The 22039-nt window shown below is 36.8% G+C and overlaps 1 protein-coding gene across 1 annotated transcript in view; it reads right to left on the reverse strand.

Annotated features, from left to right (window-relative positions):
- The window catches only part of LOC115224735 (advillin-like), a 186841-nt gene that overhangs the window by 123673 nt on the left and 41129 nt on the right, over positions 1-22039 (reverse strand). Inside the window, exons 2-3 of the mRNA XM_036513518.1 lie at positions 16658-16746; positions 12810-12878 (exon numbers count right to left, since the gene is read on the reverse strand). Of these exons, the coding sequence (XP_036369411.1) occupies positions 12810-12878; positions 16658-16746 (158 nt within the window). The remainder of the gene's footprint in view (positions 1-12809; positions 12879-16657; positions 16747-22039) is intronic.

The following is a 22039-nucleotide window of genomic DNA, read 5'->3' on the forward strand; positions in this document are numbered from 1 at the left end:
TCGAATTCTTGTCTACAAGTTTTCATTACATCTCAGAGTGTTTTGTATATGTTCTCTTGTTGAGGGTATAGGCTTAATCACAGTTTTTGGTACTAAGGCTGGATAGCTAGAAGCCTGAACTCTGGTAGATCATTGAAAGAGGCTACTATATCAATAGTTCTATAATATCAGGGTATTTGCTGTCAAATTTCGCATGGAGATTGCCCCCAGTACGTATGTCAGCTGGTCATTTCTGTGATCACATCAAGAGATCATCTGGCACCCTCATTCGCTTGGTCTGGTTTCTAATAAGCAGTATGATTTACGTATTTTGCCTTCTGACCCTGACAGTGATGTGGGAACGGTTCTACTGTACTTTAGATAGATGTGGTGATGCAAGTATTATTGACCTTGACATATCGAAAACATTTGTCCGAATTTGATATGATGATCTCTTCTACAAGCATAAGATTTTTTCAATATTTTTGCTTTTTCGGTGATCATAGCATTAAAATTGTTTTAAATGGCAATCATTCTTTTTATTTCTCCGTTTCATATGGTGATCCTGAAGTTTCTATTTCTTTTCTATCTTTGTGGATGATGCTGTATATTTTTGCTTGAAAAGCAAGGCTGATCGGGTGAAAATGGCCGGTTCTCTTGACTAGGCAGTGTGCTCAGTAGCTCGTTGTTTTCAATCCTGCAAAAACTAGACTTCGTTCCACTGATCGTTACAGGCACTCAGTTATTCCTATTTTTATGTTTGATACTGTTCTCCCGGAATCTTTTAGTCTTCGTCTTGTAGAATTATTTATTCTATTGATCTTACATGGAATGATTACAGTCAATCTATTGCTAAATCAGCTATCATAGAGGCTGGTTCTTCATATTGAGCTCGTCACTATCCTTTGTCCGAATGTATACTTCTCTTATTCACCCATGCATAGGACACTATTATCACATTTAGGCTGGTTCCACTGTTCGTGCTCCTTCTTTCCTTCATCGAGTTCGAAAGTGAATTTTTAACATTGGTCCTTTTCTTGTTACCGCCGAGAAATTTGTTTCTTTATCTCTGTTCCATAAATACTTTCATATCTATTATTTTACAGGACACTCTTCTTTAGTACCTCTTTTAAGGTTATCAAACGAGTGACTCTTCTTTTTGTTAATTCCCATCCTTTCACTGATGTTAGTTAGTTAGTTAGTTAGTTAGTAGTTAGTTAGTTAGTTAATTTGGCTCAAAAGCAAATAGCAAGGCCATGTAGGGGGACATGGAGTTAAGTACAGGGTGGTGTTCATGTAAAGAGTTCAGGCCACTTGAGGTCAAGGGAGGCTTTGAACAAAGCGGTCGTCGGCATCTTCACCATCACGTCTGGCAGCTTGTTCCACGGATCCGCAACCCGGACGGAGAAAGCTCCTCTCCTTCGATTGAGATGAAATCGTCGCAGGTAGAGCTTTTCGGAATGACCCCGCAGCCGACGCTCTGGAGCAGGAGTGAAGAACAGCTCTTTCGAGAGGTTACACTTTCCGCTTATGATGTTGTGGGCGAGAATGAGATCACCACGGCGGCGGCGTTTTTCAAGAGAATAAAGGTCGAGCGTCCTCAGCCTTTCTTCGTAGGACAAATTTTGAGACCATGAACCATGCGGGTAGCCAGCTTCTGGACTCTTTCGAGATGCTGTATGTCTTTGAGGAGATAAGGAGAAGAGGCTTGAATCCCATACTCCAATATGGGTCTCACCAGCGATAGAGTGGTAGGAATATGGCTGCTGTGAGCATTCCGAATGACCGTCGAATCAAGAACAGAATTCCGCGTGCTTTGTTGGCAGCATGGACGCACTGGGCCGAAGGCGAAAAGGAGGAATCCACCAAGATACCTAGGTCCTTTACCTGATCGGTCCTCTCCAGCAGCAGACGACCCGGCTCGAAATCAAGTTGAGTTGCAGGAGTAGAGCCGACAGGCAGATGACAGCACTTTGACACGTTCAGACACAGGTCCCAATTGTTAGACCACTTCCAAATTTGGTGGAGGCATCGACGAAGATCCTCTATATTACCGCGAGGAGCGACCAGTTTGATATCGTCGGCAAATAGAAGGGTGTGTTGCGTGAGGTCGTCGGGCAAGTCATTTATGAAGACTAAGAACAACAAGGGCCCAAGCACTGAACCTTGAGGCACGCCACTGCTCGCACTGGAGACGTCGGACCGCGAACCATTAACTTGGACTTGGAAGGAGCGATCTGAGAGGAAGGCACCAACCCATCGTACAATATCCGGATGGAAACTATATGCTTGAAGCTTGACAAGCAAGAGGCGGTGGTTTACCGAGTCAAAAGCTTTGGCAAAGTCCAGTAAAACGATGTCAACAGCATCACTATCATCGAGGATGCGCGTCACCAATTCTTCCATTACTAGTAGGTTGGTCAAGCATGATCTCTTCGGCACGAAGCCGTGTTGGGAATCAGAGATAGAGGCTGTGTGTTTAGGAGGTGGAGCATCATACTTTTCTTAAGGATGGTTTCGAACATCTTGCTGATAATTGATGTAAGGGAAACCGGTCGGTAGTTAAGCGGGTCTTCGCGGCTCCCTTTCTTGAAAATTGGGCAGATTATCGCTGTTCTCCAGTCAGCAGGTATAACACCCGTCGCCAATGACATATTGAATAGTCGTGTTAAGGGCTCGCAGATGACTGGAGCCAACGCTTTGAAACCCGTGGGTGTATGCCGTCAGGGCCGTGACCTTTGTTGACATCGAGGCCTTGAATAACACGTTTGACTTCGTCCCGCGTGATGACCAATCGAAGCATTGGAGGTACCGATCTATCAAATGGAGGGGGTTCACGACCATCATCTTGTTTGAAAATAGTTGAAAAAGCCTCGGCAAATAATTGACTCTGTTGATAAGGGTCCTCAATCGATACGCCTGTTGAGTCTACCAACGTTGCAATCTGGTTGTTCAAGCGGAAATTCCGCTGGACATGGGCAAAGAAGGTTTTTGGATTGCTACTGGCATTTGCCGCGATTTTGTATTCGTAACTGAAGCGTTCTTTCTTTTCAATTTTCACGGCTCGGTCTCGTTGAGTTTTGTACACCTCAAAAGCTGCAGTCGAATCCAGATTTTTTAATTCAGCCCAAGCAATATCTCTGAGTCGGCGTTCTCGTTTAAACCTCTTCGTCACCCAGGGCTTGTGTTTCTTCCTCTTGGGAAGCCCAACGGGAACTGCCTGGTCAGTCAAACAGATTACATATGCTTTGGGGATGACCATAGTTCGTCAACTGAGGCAACGTCATCAGGGATCGCCAGTCCAGAAGCGCGGAAGCCTCGGTTGAATTTCAAGATTAATTGCAGAGAAGACTCTACGTGGCAGCGAAGTAGTCGTGGGCGTAGAAAAAGTTGTGTGCATGACGAACTTCAGGACCGCATGATCACTCTTGGCAAGGGGGCGCACACAGATACGTCTGACGCTGATCTTGGATAGCGGGAGAATACCAGATCTAGCATAGATGGCTGCTGCCCAGACCGATGCCTTGTCGGATATTCAACATGTTGCGATAGAAAACAATCTTCAGCCACGTCAAGAAGGGCCTAGCCGAACCGGGAAGATGTTGTGCAAATGATGCGGGCCAATCGATTGTGGGAGCGTTGAAGTCTCCTAGTACCAACAGTCATGCAGCAGCTGAAACGAATCTTATCGCTTCGAGTAGATGAGCATCGTCCTGGGGGTCGGCAAGAGGCGCCTGTAGACAGCCAACACGGGCAGGCAAAACTCAGATAGGCTCAGCTTGCAATAGACGGCATCGAATTTTGTTGTAGGCTGAGCATTAGTGGGTAGAATACCGCTGGACGGTTTGTGCTCAGACTTAACATACACAGCAACACCTCCACCTCGCCTTTTTCCTCTGTCACATCTGAAAAGGACGTAGCCCTGCAGGTGGATTTCTGAGTCCTTTACTGCTGGAGTCAGCCAAGTCTCGGTGATAGCTATCACATCAGGGGAGTCACGTATGGCCAGTGTAAATAGTTCACTGAGCTTTGGGAATAAGGAGCACGAGTTGATGTAAGATATGTTCCTCTTTCTCTCTCTAAGACACGTTCCTCTCTCTCTCTTTCTCTCTCTCACTCTCTCTCTATCTTTCTCTCACTCTCTCTCTTTCTCTCTCTCTCTCTCTCTCTCTCACTCTCTCCCTCATAGTTTCTTTCCTCGAACTTCTATCACATGGAACTATCTTCCTTCCTGTTTCCCATATAAATATCACCTTAATTCTTTTAAGTCTTTGACATTTTCTTTTTCACAACAGCTTCTCAGTTTTATTTATTCATTTTTTTGTTCCCCTTTCAACTTATTTACCCTTCCATACCCAACGTACTTAAAGGGTTGCTTGATGTTCTATCGCTCATTTCTTGCCGCCCTTTGGGGGAAGACTTTCAACAGAAAACTGTTTAGACTATTACAATACAATAAGTGTTCTCCTTTATAAGACACGAAGCATTTACTATGAAGCAGTATCTTACTGCCGATTATTCTCTCGGCATTCAAAACATGCAAATATTCGTTGAAATAGTATATTGAGTAGTTTAATGAAAGAACATAGCGTAGTCATCTCAGAAAATTCGATGTGTAGGAGTTTATTCTTTCCCACGTTATATTCAAAGCTGAATTTAAATAGAATTTTTCAACCTAATAAAACACTAGTCTTATATAGTATTAACGCTGATTACAAAGATTGTATGTACTTTCATATAATGACGCACATATAGCGATTGTATGTACGTACATACAAATACTGCTCGTTCTGTCACTAACACAATGTGTGTTGTTAAAGGCCTCCCACCGTGCTGCGCATGCTAGCATTTTATGGCTTATTATTGCCATATATTATATTCTATGTTAATTTTCTCACCTACTCTTCAACTAGAGTTGTATTTCTTTCACCAGACTGCGATATGTTTTACACACTATGAATGACCATTAAACCATTACATTCACTACGTTACTAACAATACTTGCTAATTAGTTTCAGACACCAACATGGCAACGCTCATCTAAATTCTGCATCTATTAATAGATTTTATAGAAAGAAAGAATGTTTGACATTTTTCTACATTCTCTCTCTCTGTCCTTCCGCCACTGCCACCATATATATATATATATATATATATATATATATATATATATTATATATATATATATATATATATATATATATATATATATACATATATATATTTATATGTATATATATATATATATATATACATATATATATATATATATATATATAAATACATATATATATTATATGTATATATATATATATATATATATATATATATATATATATATATATATGAAGAGAGAGAGATTTTACATATATAGACACGTCATGTCTCGTCATGCACACCATGCACACACACACGCACACACTCACACACACACATACACACAATAGTGAACGAGTAGTTTCATATGTGTGCGTGTGCGTAGGTTCTCAAGATATCAGACATTAACTTAAAAAGTGACTCTATACAAAACATACCTTCTTACATATAGTCTTTTACTTGTTTCTATGATTGAACTGCGGTCATTCTGAGGACAGGCCTCAAGAGTGAAGCCAGTCAAATATACAGCAGTGGTTATTTTAAACTTGGAATTTATTTTATCACTCCCTTTTTGCTGTACTGCTAAGTTACGAGGACAATGTAAACAAACCCTCACTGGTTGTCAAGCGATTAGAGGGATCTGTTCAGTTTGGCTCACAAATTTTTTAATAAATTTTTAAAAACTAAACAGTTTGAAACTTCGTATACTGGTGGAATATCTCATGCGGCATACGGTTTACTTAGAACACTCTTGACAAAATTTTATATTTTAGAAGTGATTTCGTGTTAAAGTTGTCGGTTTGGGGGTAATTTCAACCAATCAACGACGTGTATTCGGTTGAAGAAAGCTACTACTGTTTGCGATCTTCCGGGTCATCTCTACTAAATGTCACCACTCTGTTCTGTTCGTATGTCGGATGAAGACGATATCATCTTTAGCCTTTCTTCCCTTCTAGTCAGCACCGTGCATTCCTTACTCTTTCCCTCCCTTCTACACTATCAATTAGCAACCAACGAGCGAACTTGTCACTGCCACTACAATTACCGTATTTTCCGCTATTTGTTTTGTTTTACCTTCATGTTTTGATAAAGTTATTTTTAATCTAATAAAGATTTTCATATTGATGAAATATGTTTGTTGTTGATTATAGTAAAATAAAATCATGACGATAACAATACATCTCATAGTTGTAAAATAAGGCGTTTTGAAACCACATATATGCCAACAACGAAAAAGCTAGCTGCGGACTCGTAGCTCAATAAGTCTTTTAAACACTGGTGCGTTTTATGTGTGGACCTACAAAACTTATTCATGTTGGGCAAACGAATAAATATATGTAAATAATATTTTTTCCTTCTTGGTGTTGATTCATCGGATGGTTTAAAGCTCTCTTCAGCCGCATGCAATTGCTATACCAAAGAATTACATCACATTATGAAATTGTGAAATTATGAAAAATCCGAAAATGTACATTTGGTATTATCTATAATGGTGAGTATATTGAGTTTCACTGAGAAAGTATGTTTGTAAATATTCATAATCAAATATGTGTGTAGGGTACCATTGGACTTCAAAAATCCGTCCATACTCTATCATCAGTCAACATAGTATGGACCGATTTTTGAAGTCCAATGGTACCCTACACACATATTTGATTATGAAGATTTACAAACATACTTTCTCAGTGAAACTCAATATACTCACCATTATAGATAATACCAAATGTACATTTTCGGATTTTTCATAATTTCACAATTTCAAAATGTGATGTAATTGCATGCGGCTAAGGAGAGCTTTAAACCATTTGTTATGTCGATTACACATTGATGTAAGAATAGGTTGTTTTATAAAGCTTGAAACACGTGTACCGCGACATCCTTTGTGTTCTGTTTTTTATTTCATTTGATGCATATACCCTCTCACCTCTGCTACAGGTGCTTACACTTATCAAGTATTCACCCTGGATTTATTTATATATATATATATATATATATATATATATATATATATATACATATATATATATCTGTAAATAAAATATCTGACAATTATTCGGTAGCCATGATAAAACTCCGAGTTTCGAATGTCGGGGCGGAAACCCACGCCGCCATTTCTTCAGTTATCCGGCCATCGAAAAAATGCTATGAAAATGACCGTTAAACAAAGGGAAATTACTTTGTGATTGACCGTTATTAAGACAAAAGAGCTATTAGAATGACCGCTAAATGAGGGAGGGAGTAAAGGTAAGGGAATAAGAATGTTCATAGTATTCGCGTAAGCGTGCATGTCCATACCTACACATGCGCGCTCGCACACCCACGTATATGCGCCTATAAGTATATACTCATCCACCCTCACTTGAAACACACACATGCTCACCCACACATTCACCAAAAAATATATACATACTCGCATACACGCTCGCACACACACACACACGCGCACACAGAAAAGGTTCATGCACACGTCTATATAGCACATGCACAAGAAAAAACAGGGCTAAAGGCAAAATGCAGAAAAATATGTAAAGAAGTATAAAAACAGTAATAAGAGCAAAACACGTCTTTATACGCACATACCCGTATGCACGCACACACACGCACACACGCACGCGTCTAAATACGCACACACACACACGCACAAAAAAGCTTCATATGCACATGCTCAAGAAAAAACATGGATAAAGGCAAAATACAGAAAGATGTATAAAAAATGTGTAAAAATAAGCAGTGAGTAAAACACGTCTATATATGCACATACTTGCATGCCCACACACCCACACACGTCTATATACGCACATACACACACACACACACACACACACACACACACGCTCACATCCACACGCGCGCACAAAGAGTTCCATATACACATCTATATACGCACAGAGAAAATATAAGGGTGGAAGGTAGAATACAGAAAAAATTATTTTAAAAAAATATATGAGCAATAAACCTATAAAACAATATCTCTATAAATATGCAAAATATATATATGTATATATAAAATATATGAATATATATAAAAATATATAAGAAATATAAGTTAAAAGTATAGAGAAATAAAAAGCTTGTACATGGACACAATATAGAAAGCAAGTTCTATCTGTAATCTCGGGGGGACCAAAAACGCAACAAACATTTAGCCTCATATGGACACAATATGAAAAGTTCAGTTCTTGAATTTAGACATGTAGCGGGGTCTTAGCTGCTTTTCCAGATGAGCCATCTTTCCATATCACATAGACCGCACTTTCCACCGCCGTTTGTGTAGGGCTTACACTTTGCTAAGATCTTCCAATGGATGTTGTAACTGACACCTTTATCTTTTAAGGACCATATATGACTGGATAATTTGGTCGTTGTCCTTCCATCCCAGTGCCTGAAGCTCAAGGTATGATTATTGAACCTGGCCTTGAAATTACCCTCTGTAAAGCCTACGTATTTCTTCGTCGAAACCGTGTTCTTAGTGGATATAAATTCCACGGTGGCTTCCTAAATGATGGTCTCGGACATGCAAGCTCCATTTAGCGGACACAAATTTTTATCCCTGCATGAACAGCTGGTTTCATATTGTGGTTTTTGTGTGCTGTGCGCGATTATATTTTTAAAATTAGTAGTTGAGCTGAAACGGATTTTTACGTTACGTCTATTGAAGAGCTTTCTGTAACTATGGTTGACTAGAAAATGTCTATTTTATCAGTGCTAAGAAATACTTGCCTATATTAAAGGTCACTTCGAGTGAGTAGCGGGGGTGTGAACTAGATAGTTTTCCTATTCCTGTTTCCTCTTCTTTATTATTGGACTGGTGGCAGATGTATAGGTTATTTCTTCGCTAAATCCACTATCTTTTTAGAGCCTTATTATATATTGAGGCAACGCCATTAAAAATGTCCCTATCGGAGTAGAGGCTAGAAATTCTTTTGGTAATGTTTTTAACTAAATTTTTACACACTATGGAGTGATGGAAAGAACCCACATTAATATAACTAAGTCTCTCTCTCTCTCTCTATATATATATATATATATATATAAAATTTTTACCTGTTTCAGTCATTAAAGTGCACCCATGCTGGGGCATCACTTTGAACTTTTAGTCGAATGAATCGACCCCGAATACTTACTTTTTAAGCCTGCTACTTATTCTATCGGTGCCTTTTACTGAGCCACCAAGTTACGGGTACGAAAACACACCCACATCGGTTTTCAAGTGGTGATGGGGGCGGGGACAAACACAGACACAGATATTAGATATATATACATATATCTATATAACGGGCTTCTTTCAGTTTCCGTCAAATCGACTTCCAAAGCTTTGGACGGTCCGAGGCTACAGTAGAAGACACTTGTCCAAGGTACCACGCAGTGGCACTGAACCCGGAATCGTGGGGTTGGGAAGAGAGCTTCTTACCACACAGCTACTCCTGCGCCTATATAAATCTGAAATCGGTTACTGTACAGCAGCAGGATACGGTTCCTTACCACACCTCCAGAAAGATTCAGAAGGTGTTCTCAGAGAATTTATATGACTCCACTAGCCTTAAAGCCCTAATTTCTCGCCCGCTACTTCTCCCGATTATAATCCTATGGATTACTATATGTAGGCTATATGTAGGCCGAATTGGTTGCTAAGATCAAGAAGATGTTCGAATATTTTCCCAGGGACACAGTGAGGAAAGCATGTCCAGGTTCCAGAACTATCTTGAGGCCGCGGCAGAAGCTGAGGCTACTCCCGGTCATAATCTAGATGATACTTTTTGACTTTTTTTTAATATTCTTACTTTTGGATGGGACATTGTGTGTATGTATGTATGTACATATATATGTATATATATATATATATATATATATATATATATATATATATATATATATATATATATATATATATATATATACATACATACATATACATACATACATACATACATACATACATACATACATACATACATATACATACATACATGCATACATATATATATGTATGTATAGATTATATATGTGTATGTGTGTGTGTGAGAGAGAGGGGGGAGATACATTTTGACTCCTCAGCTGATTTAGAAAACTACAAGCATTTTTTTTTTTTTTCCTTTCACTTTCGTTATGAGCACTTGGCTAATAGATTTTTATACACTTGGACAAACAAATATTTCTTCAAATCAGAGTGGTAAACATCAATTATTTCATCATATAAAACTGGCAAAATCCCATTATTTCTCACAAAAGTCTACTTCGATTCAAACAATAATACCTTAAATACACAATAAAAGCACCAAGAACTCTCTTGTCACATCATGAAAATTTATTTTCGTACTGGGAACCAAGAATTACTAATTATCTGAGAGTTGTCTAAACTTCATCCAACAATCAATTCATCCTACATTAGAGTAACTTCTCATTTCGTTATATTACACTTCATTCTATTTCTAATTTTATACATTACAATATTTCCTCTTTCAACAAATATTCAAACTGTTTCTTCATTCATTTTGTATTCCAAGATGTTGTTTAGGATTTCGTATATTCCATGCTTTAAACAGCTGGATCTAGTCAACTATTCTTTTATTAATTATCTCCCTTTCTGCACTATAAATCGCAACCCTTACGCTTCTGCGTTTACTCGACTAGTGCGACACGTTTCTTTAGTATATTTTCGCTAACTGCCAAACTCCATTTTTTCCGATATACTCTATTCTTCTACTCAGAGGGAGTTCCAGTTGGTTGTGTAACAATCACAGTTACAGTTAAACTCATAAAATAGAATATTTCACTTCACATAAACAGTTACACTTACGAGTGATAGCTGTAATATAGAAATCATTGCCTGTTGTAGCCATATTTACTGGTGTAGCACAGTAAATGGAAGAATGAAATGCTTTGTCACAGCCCGTTTGGCGTTAACTATTTTGAGTAACTGATTTTGCGCAGACTATTTTTCCCTAAGATGTTTTAATGTTTCACTCGTTTTAATGCTTCTCTTGTTCTCCCCTGCTTCTCTCTCTCTCTCTCTCTCTCCCCATTTCTCTCTCACACTTTCTATCTGTATGCATATATCTCTGTGCGTGCATGTGTGTGCGGGCGCGCGCACGTGTTTGGCACCTACGCCAAAATGTATTGTCACAAAAACGAGCTAAATCGTCAGCGTCCAAACTACTGCATCTAATCATTTCATTCCGAGTTAACGGCTGATTTATGTTGTTTAATCTAAAGGTGTCAGATATCTCTGGTGCTGTAGTTGTTCAATCACACATTGACCCTAATTAGGAAGATTTATAATCAAAACCATTCCAAGAATGGCCAAACCATTTTTTTCCTGTATCAAGTATCTAATAATAGAATTATACAATGAAGTATTAGATATAATTTAATACTGTGCGGTGTGATTTGATGATAACTTGATTGATGATTTTAGAAGGTCAAATAACGATGCAAATTCTCACATGTTAGCTTGTTATCTCTGCTTTATATTCTGAAGGTAATAGTTTTATTTCTTTAACAAATACTGGCTAAGGGATTGGCGACTTCGAGGAAGCTATTCAACATAGACTAAAGACATTTGAAGATGGTTGAACAAGTAAAGCTTATATACTTAAGTAGAATCGGAGATGTTTAATTTTGGAAGAAGCTAAAAAAGAAGTTATTTTATCAAGTAAAATTATGCCTATAATGGAAAGAAAATGTATTAGAATATACAACGCCATCTGAAGAAAAGACTGTCCGAGATAAACATGGAGAATCCCTGCTTTTGAATACATACATAAGCATCAACACAAGGAATATTGGTAGAACATTCCCATCAAAACTTCTAGCAAGTGCATTCATGACAGACTGGATAGTTGTTTGCACTTTCAAAGAGGTCAGCTACCTTGTTGATTTGAATATCTTCTCGAAAATCAATGAGAAAGAGGATAACTACGGACAACTGCTCCGAAACCTCCAGCTTCTATATTCAGATTATTAATTCACATTTCTACCAATGATAATTGGTGTACGTGGTTTTTAATGTAAATGCCTAAATGAGAATTCAGTTCTCTAGAGCTTCACTACGAAATTTAGCCCATAGTTCTCTTGCAACCCAACTAGCAACACTCCTGATAGTTACTCGATGTACTAGAACCATTTACTAAATCTCACTCAAATCACACTTTACAGTGTTAAAGAAAGGAAGAACACAAGGAACATTGTTGGCCATGGATAGATGATCACAACTTTAACCCCCACCTTCCATAGATCTATTCGATCAGGTATGACTTGGATCTGAATTACAATAAAAGCAACAGCTTCATATCTTATATCTCAGCAACTTAATTTACATTTCATCACAAATTCAGTGAACAGTTTTCCGTGATTACAGCCCCCGTATCTCAGCAACATCTGCTCACTTTTCAGAACCAGATAAATTGATATATAAATAGGTACCAGCTTCATCAGTATCTCTTACGTCCTTCTTTCCTCTTACTTTTAACTCATAGATATTGTAAAACACAGGAAAAAGTGTATTTCCCATTTAACTTTAGAATTATTTATTATTTAAAAATCTCGTAAATACATAGAACAGAGATAAAGTCTGGACATAAAACAATAACTCCATCCCTCATTCTTCATTAAAACGTTTTGAAAAATGAACCGCTGTGTATATCTGCTACTGATAACGAGAATGCACCGAAAAATATTAATGAGATATGGTAATTTCATATGATTTAGAGTTGTTTATATAAATGTAATATTACCTTTACAATCAAATAAGAATCTCCTTTGTGAAATTTGCCTTTCTTCTGCCACAGCAGCAAATTATAACCCTGGAGAGGAAAAAAGTTTAGAACGATATAAATGATTGTTCTATGAAAAAAAAACATGCATTTCATTATAGCTGAAAGATATTTGAAAGAGTTAGATTTGTCTCCCTTTAGCAAATGATAATGTTAAAAGACAAAACACGAATTATTTGGTTTTGTATAAGGATAAATGTTCAGAGCTTTAAAAATAATTTTGATTGCAACAATAAAACGATAATGTTTCTCAAATACAGTAACAAAAATCATAAAATATTTTGATTAATGTATTTATACATTTCAATGATAAAATTTACTGCAGATGTTTCCTATTAAACCTTATTTTTTAATGTACTTTTTCAAAATCTATTATTATCCTTATTACTAATGTCATTGTTAATATTATTATTGCATTATTACTAATGTTATTGTTGATATTATTATTCATCGTTTATAATCATTACTTGCCCTCTCAACATCCGACGATAAGGATGATGCATGAAACAAATAGACGAAACAAAAATTAAATATCTAACAAGTCACATGGAGACGTATAATGTCTCTGAACAATTATTTTCTAGACAATGCTCCAAGAAAGATGTAAAAGCTATCACTTACTGTTGTATTATATTATGATCATTATTTCTCTTTTGGGGCAACACACTTTTTTTAATTAAATAATTTACAACGGAAAGTTTCTACTATTGGTTATCTTTAGATTGTTGGTTAACTCTAGATCTTGGTCTTAGTCCAGCAGACAAAGGATCAGAGGTAACCTACCCATCACTATTCCTTCTCCTTTTTTCTCTTAATCATAATGCATTGAGAAAATTATTTAGTATGTGATCTTATTATTTTAAAAGAACATAGTGTATCATTTGAGAGAGGTTTGACTGCTACTTCTTACAGCTGATATGACTACATATGTTCCTACCTTGATTTGTTATTCGCTCGTTGGTTCGTTTACAGGCTGTATTCTTTATTTGATAGACTGACAAATCTAGAAAATTAATTTGTGACAAAATCGTTCAGAAGAGCCATCCTACTGTATGATACACATGAAATTTAAATACATTCAAATGTATGGATTCTTGGTTCAACTCATGGTATAAGATGGCAAAATATTCAAGTCATACTACTACAAGAGTAAAAGAAAATATATCCCGGAGCCCTAAAACCACAAGAAAAGGCTTGGGGTACTTTTGTATGCCGATTCCTGACTCATTATTAATATAAATGAGCGATAATGTTGTTATGTATCATATTTCTTAATAAATTCTTGTTTAGACTTCAGGCAACTATAGAAGAACAGACCAATAATTAAAAGCTTTTCATCCTGCCTTTGCCACGGGTGTAGGTCAACCTACTAAAATCTTCTTTACACTAGGTGCATAGCTAAAGGATAATCTCAGAGTATGTCTATCAAATATTTTGCTGAGTTTATTAGTAAGGGCAAAGTGTCTAAAAGATTTTAATAGGTAAGCCCACATCCGGGGCAGAGGCAGGATGCTCATGCAGGGGTACAATACGGAGACAGTTGTTTACGAGGCAGAAGTAACAACAACAGAACCCAATGGACAACCTCTATAAGGACAACGCGCTGGCAATATAAAGAAGGGCTAACGGCCATATGCTAGATGGGCTCAGAAAGGACCTCACAAGCACCATAAACTCCCTCGGACTGAAGATCACTACAGAGACCAACCTAAAAACAGCAGATTTTCTTGAAGTGACCCTAGACCTGTAATCAGGCCCTTTAGAAAACCAAGTGAGAAGTTGTCTTACATTAAAACTGGTTCCTGCCATCCAGCCATAGTGTCCAGGAACCTGGTTAAAGGTGTCACCAAGGGAATATCCGGCTTGTCTTCAAGCAAAGAGATCTTTGATGCTGCCGTCTCGTACTACAACCGGACTCTGGCTGCTAGCAGTTTCATGGATAGTATTAGTTACATGCCAGACCCTAGTCCCACCAAAAGAAAGTGCAACTGGAAAGTACTATGGTTCGCACCGCCATTCTCTTTAAACGTTAGGGCATGAGTAGGTAAGATCTTCCTTAATTTAGTTGATAGACACTTCCCCCGTACTAATAGATTCAACAAGATATTTGATAGACATACCCTGAGATTATCCTTTAGCTGTGCACCTAGCGTAAAAAAGATTTTAGTAGGTAGGTCCCACACCCGAGACTGAGGCAGGATGCTCCTTCAGGGGTAATACAACTTGCCCACTAAACGGCCACTGCAATACGGAAACAGTTCATTGCGAGGCAGAAGTAACAGCAACAGGACCCAATAGACAACCGAGCGTGCGGAAATATGTGGGGGTCATGGAAAGCCCCTTCAGAACCCGCTTTAATAACCACAAGTCCTCCATTCAACATCCCAGAGAGATGTAATGCCACAACCCAAGTCAAGCACGCCTGGATTTTGAAAGAAAGCATCATGGAGTACAGCATAAAGTGGAAGATCCTAGACAGATGCAAGCCGTTCTTCAATAGCAGCAGGAAGTACAGATTATGCCTGGCTGAAAAGAGAGCGATTTTAAAACGTACCCAACGTCCGGATGTTTACCCGAATCGTAGGAGTGAGGTGTTTAATCCTTGCCCGCATGAAAGGAAGTACATTCTATCGTACCTGCGCACCCCACCATGACTTCAACCACAGGTCCCCTGCCTCGACCTTCCGCCAATGCTCTTGAGCCCGGCAAAAAGAGTCTGATCAAGGCACACACCAATGCACCCATGTACAATCACCCACCCTATAAGGTAGACACCCTGCAAATAACTATCACCCACCACCCCAACACATAACCCCTCAAACAAATTGTACCTTCACATATACACAGACCCCTCAACACACACACACATTACACACCGCACGCTAATATAAAGAAAAACACGTCTTTATCCTTTACAGAAAGAAAACAGACCAATGAACACAGCTATATATATACCTACACGCCCGGAAAAAATTATACATATGACACCGCTACACATACCACACACCCCATATCATGCACCCAATCGCCGCAGAGATATCACATTAATAATATATACTTTCCCCCACTTCGGGATAACTCTTGCCAGCCTCACAGCACACCCAACCAAGATACATGAGTCCTCGCCAAATCCCCTGGATCCTTTTTTCGTTTCGCCACTTTTTTCACAGCAGCCACTGACCGGTTGTGCTAATCCACCTCTGACAATAGAGAACAGTCGCCATATTCTCTTCCATATCGGCTATTTCTGATGAGCGAAGAGTTACATAGATTGTTACCTAATACTCCATTGTATTCTTTACGCGAAACCGATTGGCAAGATCAGCTGTGATGGATACTTAATACTATAAAATTCGGATAATATACCCACTCTACTGACAGTTATACGAGTGCATCCTCTCCCTCACTTATGGTCTCTTAGACGACTCACGCAACTATATATATATATATATATATATATATATATATATACGGCAGGCTTCTTTCAGTTTCCGTCTACCAAATCTACTCACAAGGCATTGGTCGGCCCGGGGCTATAGCAGAAGACACTTGCCCAAGATGCCACGCAGTGGGACTGAACCCGGAACCATGTGGCTGGTTACCAAGCTACTTACCACACAGCCACTTCTGCGCCTATATATATATATATATATATAATATATATATAATATATATATAATATATATATATATATATATATATATATATTATATATATATATATATACACACACACACATATATGTGTGTGTGTGTGTATGTTTGCGTGTGTATGTGTATTCATATGTATAAACATCGTATGGCACTTACTTCAACTCGCCACATGTTCATGTATGTTGTTCCATCCTTGATAATCTTCGGTACACACCTGAATGCCACATCTACTGTGGAATTCATGGCTGGAAAAGAGAAACGATAAAATAAATATTCCGAAACTGTTAGATTGTAGAATTAATATGCCACCTCTGTTTAACACCATTATCTAGAATTTGAGTGCGTTTAGCAGTGATGTAAGAATTCGCATCACGACTTTGATTTAAGGATAGAAATTATTCCCTTTCTGCCACCAGTAATGGAAGTTCTACAAGAGTCAATGGTGCTACTTTTCCTAAAGTCATATATATATATATATGTGTGTGTGTGTGTGTGTGTGTGTGTGTGTGTGTGTGTGTGTGTGTGTGTGTGTGTGTGTGTGTGTGTGTGTGTACACAACAATTGCAGCGTGGAAGGTGTTTATAAGCCATTTAAGAAACGCACAAAAACTTCGTGCTGAAGTGAACAGGTTTCAAAGCGACGAAAATATTTTGATAAATTAAATTTAAATGTTGAAGTGAATCTAACGGTTTTGTGTGTTTCTTAAATGGCTTATTAACACCTTCCACGCTGCAATTGTTTTCGTTCCAGCACACGATCTCAGATCAAGTCATTCGCTATGCAAATACATCTCTCTCTCTCCCTCTCTCTCTCTCTCTCTCTCTCTATATATATATATATATATATATATATATCACGTGATCACGTGACCGACCAGAGCATCAGATGCTGTTACACATCGCTGGTCACAATGCGTTCGCATTGTTTTAGCCTTCGAATGACGCCACCCCGCTGGCTAAGCGAGCAGGCCAACAGAAGAAAGAGTGGGAGAAAGAGTGGTGAAAGAGTACAGCAGGGATCACCACCCCCTGCCGGAGCCTCGTGGAGCTTTTAGGTGTTTTCGCTCAATAAACACACACAATGCCCTAACCACTAGGCCATTGCGCCTCCACATATATATACAAGATAAGAAAATGGAGAAATACTTCTAAATCAAATATCAATTACCAGATAATACTCAATCACATACTTTATTAAACCACCACATAACCTGTAGGGTTAAATATAAAAAGCAGAACAAATCAGTGTACATAAAGGAATGTACATAAAAAAAGTGTACATAAAAGAGTAATGTTGTATAATAAGTAGAATATATATAAAAGAGAATATAAATATAAGTAAATATAAATATAAGTATAGATTACATCTTACAGCAGTTTCGGCCATGTAGATAAGTATGTCTCATTTTACCAATATTAGCCTTTTAAGGTAGGTCAATATATAGATATAAATGAGACATTTGCAAAAATATCATAAGGCCTCTTCGGAGATTATGTAATATAAATCAGTCTACATATATACCCACATGGGTGTAGATATATACCCATAATACAACATATACATATACATATGAGTGCATATACTCACACTCCTATACATATAAAAATATACATATACATAATGATATAAATAAATAATATAAACTAGTAAACATATATGTGTTCCACATTCAATGTCTCAGTTTTTCGACTTAATATTGTGATAATAAACATACACAAATTAGCACCTAGATGCAAATATACATAGTCAATAGTACATTATATTACTTCATACTAATTTCTAAAGTGTCATTAAAGTTAGCATAATTATCGTTGTCAATACTATTAATGCTACCATTATTATTATTCATAATATTATTAATAACGCTTACATTAGGATTCAGAGTGATACATATGTATGTCCGGGTTCCATTTAGTAATTTTCCTTATGACATAAATACACTATTGGATTTGAATTTAAAATTATCATTATCTTCCTCACGGTTGGTCAATTGAGAGCCGCCCAACCTCCACCACACCACACAAGCAAAACATACACATCCACATCTAACCCTAAACCCACACATCCACACAGAAACTCACACACACATGAATACACACCGACACATCGCTACACATTCACTAAATTGCAGAGTGTATGCCTGTCATCGCATGGCTTATAGACAAATCAGTACAGGCAGCAGTGTCTAACACTAACACACACACTCACACGCACATCCACATATACGCATAAATATTAATACACTTTCATATACTGTGTCAGGGAACTTTCGCACATACATATATATATATTTAAATATATATCTGCGAACTCATACGTACAAATAAAACCTATATTTATATACACCCATGAATAAATATTCGCATATACATATATACATATCCAAATACGCACCTGCGTGCTCATATGTGTAATAAAAACATACATCCGTACATCCACCCACGATCATACCTATATGTACAAAAACATATATACATATATATATATATATATATATATATATATATATATATATATATATATCCTAATATAGGATGAAGTTTTTTTACAGAAAAAAAATCCATCAAAAAAGTGGCAGCATATTAAAATACTGTTAAAGGTTAAAATTATAAACAAGGACAAAATAAAATTATTTCTATGCCAATATGCTGATAACAGACTTTTAAATCGTCAATTTCCACATATTATTATATACCCACTACAAGGGAATATCCAGCTTGTCTTCAAGCAAAGAGATCTTTGATGCTGCCGCCTCGTACTACAACCGGGCTCTGGCAGCTAGCAGTTTCATGGATAGTATTAGTTACATGCCAGACCCTAGCCCCACCAAAAGAAAGCGAATTTCTGTAGTGGGTATATAATAATATGTGGAAATTGACGATTTAAAAGTCTATTATCAGCATATTGGCATATAAATCATTTTCTTTTACCCTTCTTTATAAGTTGTATGTGTGTGTGTGTGTGTGTGTGTGTGTGTGTGTGTGTGTTCGTGTGTGCGTGTGTATGTGTATATATGTATATGCATCTATGTATGTATGTATATATATATATATATATATATATATATATATATATATATATATATATATATATATATATATATATATATAATATATATATATTATATATATATATAGCTATAATAAATCTCAGAGCGAGATGTAAACTCTAGCAATACAGAATCGTAGCATATAATTGCCAACAAAGTGTGACTTCCTATACTGGACAGTACTACTGATGTTTATAGCCCCAGGAATACATCTTTTCCAACTGGCTAATGACCCATATTCTGTGTCCGATTAGTATTTGCGAGGAGAGGTAATCACATGATACATACGGACTCGAATTTCTAGGCGCTTACCCGTCCTCAGTGTGTGTTAGTCACCAAGGCTAAGGATGAAAGTGATAACCTCTCCTCGCAAATAGTAATCGGACACAGAATGTGTGTCGTTATTCAGCTGGAAGAAATGTCTTCCCGAGGCTATAAACGTCAGTAGCACTGTCCCGTATAGCATGCCAGACTTGGTGGGCAATTATGTTACGATATATATATCAAAAGGAGAAATGAAGAGTTTTAACTGATAAACTTCAATTTATTAAAATACTGTTAAAATTCTCTGTATTCATACTCAACTCATTGTTTTCATACGCAATTGTTTGCATACTCAACTTATTCAATTACAAACTAATAAATTAAAAATTGCATCTTGAAAACTGTGAGTTGAATACTTCCTCAGGGTGAGAATTAGGCACAAAAAGAAATTACATCTTAATCGATCGGGTGATCATCAACAGAATCAACATATTAATATTGGTATATATATATATATATAATTAATCAATATAGGGTGGCAAAAAAATTTTGTAGAATTTTTTTGCCACCAGCGGCCTAGTGGGAAAAAATTAAATAGTCATAGACCATTTTTAAGTTCAACATCACAATCAAGGAACGGCCATAATAGGCCATTCACCCACTAGAAATAACAGCCAAAAGCTTTAACCGCAAAATAACATCAATTCCGTAAACCAGGAGAAAATTTACGATGCACCGTTTCGTCTACTGTTTAATGGTAAACTAACCTGATTAAATTAAATCAAGCCAATCTACCATAGGCCCTTAGATTCATCAGTAAGAAATATCTGTTCCGACTTGGCTATTTCTTACTGATGAATCTAAGGGCCTATGGTAGATTGGCTTGATTTAATTTAATCAGGTTAGTTTACCATTAAACAGTAGACGAAACGGTGCATCGTAAATTTTCTCTGGTTTACGGAATTGATGTTATTTTGCGGTTAAAGCTTTTGGCTGTTATTTCTAGTGGGTGAATGGCCTATTATGGCCGTTCCTTGATTGTGATGGTATATATATATATATATATATATATATATATATATATATATATAAGATACACTGCTTTATTTTGATATTGCTAGTGTTAAGAATACCCACAAATAAACTACAGGCTGGAGTTGTAGTGCTCCAAGTGAGCTATATTCCACTTAATAATCTCAATGGAGGCAATGCAAGAGGAAACTAGAGGAATATAATTAATGACCACATTTAAAATCAAATATATCTATATATTCTTCTACATGTATAAAACGGATATAAAAATTCCAAATATATAGATATAAAAATACATATAAATAAATTTTGATGTGATACATAAAACACAGTGAATTTTAGATTTAAAAGTTACAATACATTGGTGTAATAAAAATTTGAGATGATAAAACATTAAAAAGACGTACTAAAATACCGAGGAAATAATACAAAAATTTAAAAATTCCAACTAAGGGCCGTTTCAGAGACGTGCCAAGTAATATGATATATTTTTCATACTGACACTCGCCTCATCAGGATGTTTTCACACAATACAGAAAAAAACAAATACAGAAATACAAGTATACGACTACATGCCATATATGCTAATTGTATATGCTAATACAATTATAAAACTACATACCATATATGCTACTTAGGTAATATTACATAACTATAAAGGTTAATAAACGCAATGTCTAAATCTTTTGGCTGGCTGGCTGGCTGGCTGGCTGGCTGGCTGGCTGGCTGGTATGTAGTTGTATAAGTGTATTTCTGTATTTGTTTTTTCTGTATTGTGCGATACGTAGTAGGGACCCGGGTTCGAGGTTGAGCGACGGCAGGTTTCGTAACGATATATATATATATATATATATATATATATATATACCGGTGTAAGTACATAAATGTGAAACAAGGTGGAAAAAGAGTACTCGAATACCAAAGGTAGAGTAATATGCTTTATTTAAAAGCAGCAGAAATATAACAACAGCTGCTACTCAGAGTTTCACGTTTCCGTTCGTCGGACAGTTTTTTTTTAAATAGAACAGAAATAACGATAAAATCAAAACTAGTTAAAGGATACACCTTTAAAAATAGATTTGTTTCATTGATCCTTTCAAATAACGGTCTTAAGCATACGATAAACAAAATAAACAAAATAAATTAATTCAATATAAATTCATCGTATTACATAAAAAAGTTGTTTATCGCAT

Source organism: Octopus sinensis, linkage group LG2, assembly GCF_006345805.1.
Source record: "Octopus sinensis linkage group LG2, ASM634580v1, whole genome shotgun sequence".
NCBI lineage: Eukaryota > Metazoa > Mollusca > Cephalopoda > Octopoda > Octopodidae > Octopus > Octopus sinensis.